Here is a 3,719-nt window from a genome sequence, read left to right as displayed (position 1 = left end):
TACACACAGAGACACCACAGACAGACAGACACACACACACCCACACATAAATATGCACACATTTGTACACACATGAACGCTTGTGCACGCACACACACACACACACACACAATCTTCCTCTCTCTCTCTCTCTCTCTCTCTCTCTCTCTCTCTCGGAAGTCTATCAACCAGAAAAGAGAATTATTGGGATTTTGAGATACAGCTTTCCAGACTTCATACATATGTTCTGTTTTAATTTAGAAATTCTACACAAGCCCTCTTTCCTTTCTGCCACTGCCATGCCATCCAGACTGAGGAAGACCCGGAAACTCCGGGGCCACGTGAGCCACGGCCATGGCCGCATCGGTAAACACCGCAAGCATCCGGGAGGACGCGGGAACGCTGGAGGCATGCATCATCACAGGATCAACTTCGACAAATATCATCCAGGTTACTTCGGGAAAGCTGGGATGAGGCATTACCACTTAAAGAGGAACCAGAGCTTCTGCTCGACTGTCAACCTGGATAAACTGTGGACGCTGGTCAGTGAGCAGACCCGGGTCAATGCTGCCAAAAACAAGACTGGAGTTGCTCCCATCATTGATGTCGTGCGATCGGGCTACTACAAAGTTCTGGGGAAGGGAAAGCTCCCTAAGCAGCCTGTCATCGTGAAAGCCAAATTTTTCAGCAGAAGAGCTGAAGAGAAGATTAAGGGTGTTGGAGGTGCCTGTGTTCTGGTGGCTTGAAGCCACTCAGGGAGGCCAATTAAATGCTAACACTTTCCAAAAAAAAAAAAAAAAAAAAAAATTCTACACAAATCTGCTTTGTAACCTGGCTTTAAAAATTCAGTATTCATGTGCATATTTCTGTGTCAACAAGCAAAGCACTAAAGACATCTTGTTAGTTATTACACAGTATTTTATAGAATGAATGTCATCATAATTTATAATTTACTTAGAAAAATCTTTATCTAGTTTGTTTCTAACTTTTGTCATTTATACACATGAAAATTATGAACCCTCTCATAACCAAAAATTACCGGAAACCTTTTTAGACTTCTAAAGATAGACCTATAAGGTGTATTGCTTAAGAGTCTTTGTTGGCAACTGACAGACTCCTATGGAATGATCTTTGGGAGAAAAGATGGGATTTACCGACACATTTAAAAACCTTATTTATAACTTTTGGTGGTTTTGTTTATTTTTCAAATGAGAATATGAGTATGAGTAAAGAAAATGATGGACATTTGTGTTTTTTTCAAAGCTCTCATCTCAGTTATTTACACACACACACACACTGACTCAGACTCCCCTGAACCTGGAAGTGGGAGGCATCTGTAAGTCTTAGGTCAATCCCTCAAGGCAACAGTTTCTTCTTAGTTATGCTACGCTGACTCTCACTGCCTAGGCCTCCCCAGACCCTGAGCTCAGCAAAAAACTGAGATTCACCTGGATTCCCAGTTGCTGAGTCATAGTAGAGGCCTCTCTTCAGGCAGTGAAATGGGGTGATCATGGGGCTCACATGCTGCTTGCTCTGCTGCACAGAGAGCTGTCCTCTCACCGATTCGTGATCAGGGTGAAAACCACTGTTTCTCATATTTTATCTGGTTTCAAAATGACTTTATGTCGGCAGGTAAAGCTGGCCTCTGTCATTGCACCTTGGAGTCAAGTGTCTAACCCAGCAATTAGCTGGGGCCTGGACGGCATGTGCCAGGCACCTGAGGTCTCAGCTTTTGGGGAGTGTATGATCGGATTGCAGAAAGGTCGGCAACAGAGCCGGTGCCAGTGGTGGCAGAGTCTAGGGTAGAAACGACATCTCCATCACCATTCCTGACTGCTCCTTTCTGTGTACTGTATCCTTGTATCTTTCTTTCCTTTTGGTTTTTCGAGACAGGGTTTCACTATCATTTTAGAGCCTGTCCTGGAACTAGCTCTTGTAGACCAGACTGGCCTAGAACTCACAGAGATCCACCTGCCTCTGCCTCCCAAGTGCTGGGATTAAAGGCGTGCACCACCACCACCTGGCTCTTTTTATCTTTCTTCAGTGATTCTTTTGAATTGTTTGAGAATTTTGCACATTCATACGCTGTATTTTGATTAAATCCATTTCCCTGTTGCCTCCCCTCTAAGTTCTTTCCTAACCCCTCTCCCACTCTATTCCCCCCCAGCTTCATGTCCATGGGGGTAGGACAACTTGCTAGAGTGTATTTATCCTCCAGGCCGCAACCCTGAAGGAAACTGACCAGCCCCATGTAGACATCAACTATCAAAGCTCCTCAGACCGGGATAGGGCTTCACAAGCTCCTCTTTTATCCCTGCTGGGTGTGGTGGTATGAATAAGATGGCCTCCCTAGGTCCGTAGGGAGGAGTGCTATTAGGAGGTGTGGCCTTGTTGGAGGAAGTGTGTCACTAGGGGATGGGCTTTGAAGTCTCAGAAGCTCAAGCCAGGCCTAGTGGCTCACTCACTCTCTCCTCCTGCTGCCTGCTGATCTGGATGCAGAACTCTCAGCTCCTCTAGCACTATGTCTGCCTGCATGATGCCGTGTTTCCCGCCATGATGATAATAGACTAAATGAATGATATATATGATATATATCATACACACACACACACACACACACACACACACACACACGAATTGCCATGGTCATGGTGTCTCTTCCCAGCAATAGAACCCCTAACTGAGAAACTGGGATTTCAGCTGGCTTGATCTTAGGTTTGTATAAGTATGTACTAATGCAGGAAATAGAGCGCAAGGCCTCACACATTCTGGACAAGTGTTCTGTTGCTAACTTATACCCCTAGCCTGTGACTGCCTTTCCTCAGTTTCAAATAAGGAAATATTTAGAAAGGAACTATATGTGTCCCGCCCCCCCCCCTTAAAAAACCATATGAATGAACCACGGTGGTTAAAAGAGGGAGCTGTTTAAACTGACATCTGGGATTGCTGAGCCGAAAGGGCCTTAGGGAAATTGTCACTATGGCAGTCATCCCAGGTAGGTATACAATTCTAAGTGGGTCAGTTTCCAACACTTCAAAACTGCTTTGAAATGATTTCAAACTTGAATGGATTCACCAATGCTTTGTGCTAAGTCAAACAGCCAAGGTCAGAGGATGAAGATGCGAATATAGAAGTGAACTCGATGTTTGGAGGAGTGGGGCGGGGAAAAGCAGTGCATCATAGCAGGGCACCAAGGAGCCCCCAGAGGAACCAGAGTAAGCTCCTCAGGTTAGCTTACCCAACACTGTAAAAACCCAGGGCTAGTAATTTGAAAACATGTAGGCTAACCATGGCAGGCATCCTGGCAGAGAAAACTTCCGTTTTGGAGTCATTTGTGATTGTTCCCCACTTTTTAAGCTTTCTAGGCAACTAGGTAGGCATCCAGCACCATCCACCACCATTTGGGTCTGTCCACGGCTCTGGACTTCACTGTCTTCTTGCCCTCGGCTTGGCCATCTCTTGCTGGACTTATATCAAAACACTTGGCTTTGACTCCAGTGTTGATTTTGGTAGTGGGTGTTATGTTTCCTGTTCTGAATCTATATTTGATCCTTCTTCTGTCAATTCCATAAATGCTCATTGTGTGAAGACTCACTTCCAGAGAGGTTCCTGGTGAGACTGTCCTCAGTGGGTTCACTGACTTAGTCAATTTGCCAACATTTAGTGAATTTACCTCTTCTCTTGATCTTTTAAATCTTTTTAGACGAATTAGACACACAAAAAAGTAGATGCCGAGGGCT

General features: G+C 45.0%; 1 protein-coding gene across 1 annotated transcript; it reads left to right on the top strand.

Annotated features, from left to right (window-relative positions):
* The first annotated feature begins 265 nt into the window (after window positions 1-265).
* Window positions 266-761, top strand: LOC121448762 (60S ribosomal protein L27a-like). Its single transcript, XM_041652972.1, has one exon. It carries the CDS (start codon window positions 279-281, stop codon window positions 723-725), a length of 447 nt encoding a protein of 148 aa, XP_041508906.1. The 5' UTR covers window positions 266-278; the 3' UTR covers window positions 726-761.
* The last annotated feature ends 2,958 nt before the right edge of the window (window positions 762-3,719 follow it).

The sequence above is a fragment of the Microtus oregoni genome, unplaced genomic scaffold (genome assembly GCF_018167655.1).
Source record: "Microtus oregoni isolate MIOR12 unplaced genomic scaffold, Mior012 000005F_ref0000423, whole genome shotgun sequence".
Classification (NCBI taxonomy): Eukaryota; Metazoa; Chordata; class Mammalia; order Rodentia; family Cricetidae; genus Microtus; species Microtus oregoni.
The sequence above is the reverse complement of the archived record's forward strand: the minus strand, read 5'-3'. Positions and strand labels throughout refer to the sequence as shown.

What these genes read in the sequence shown, in the direction of transcription:
- LOC121448762 (XM_041652972.1), top strand. Translation starts at nt 279, where the DNA reads ATGCCATCCAGACTGAGGAAGACCCGGAAACTCCGGGGCCACGTGAGC.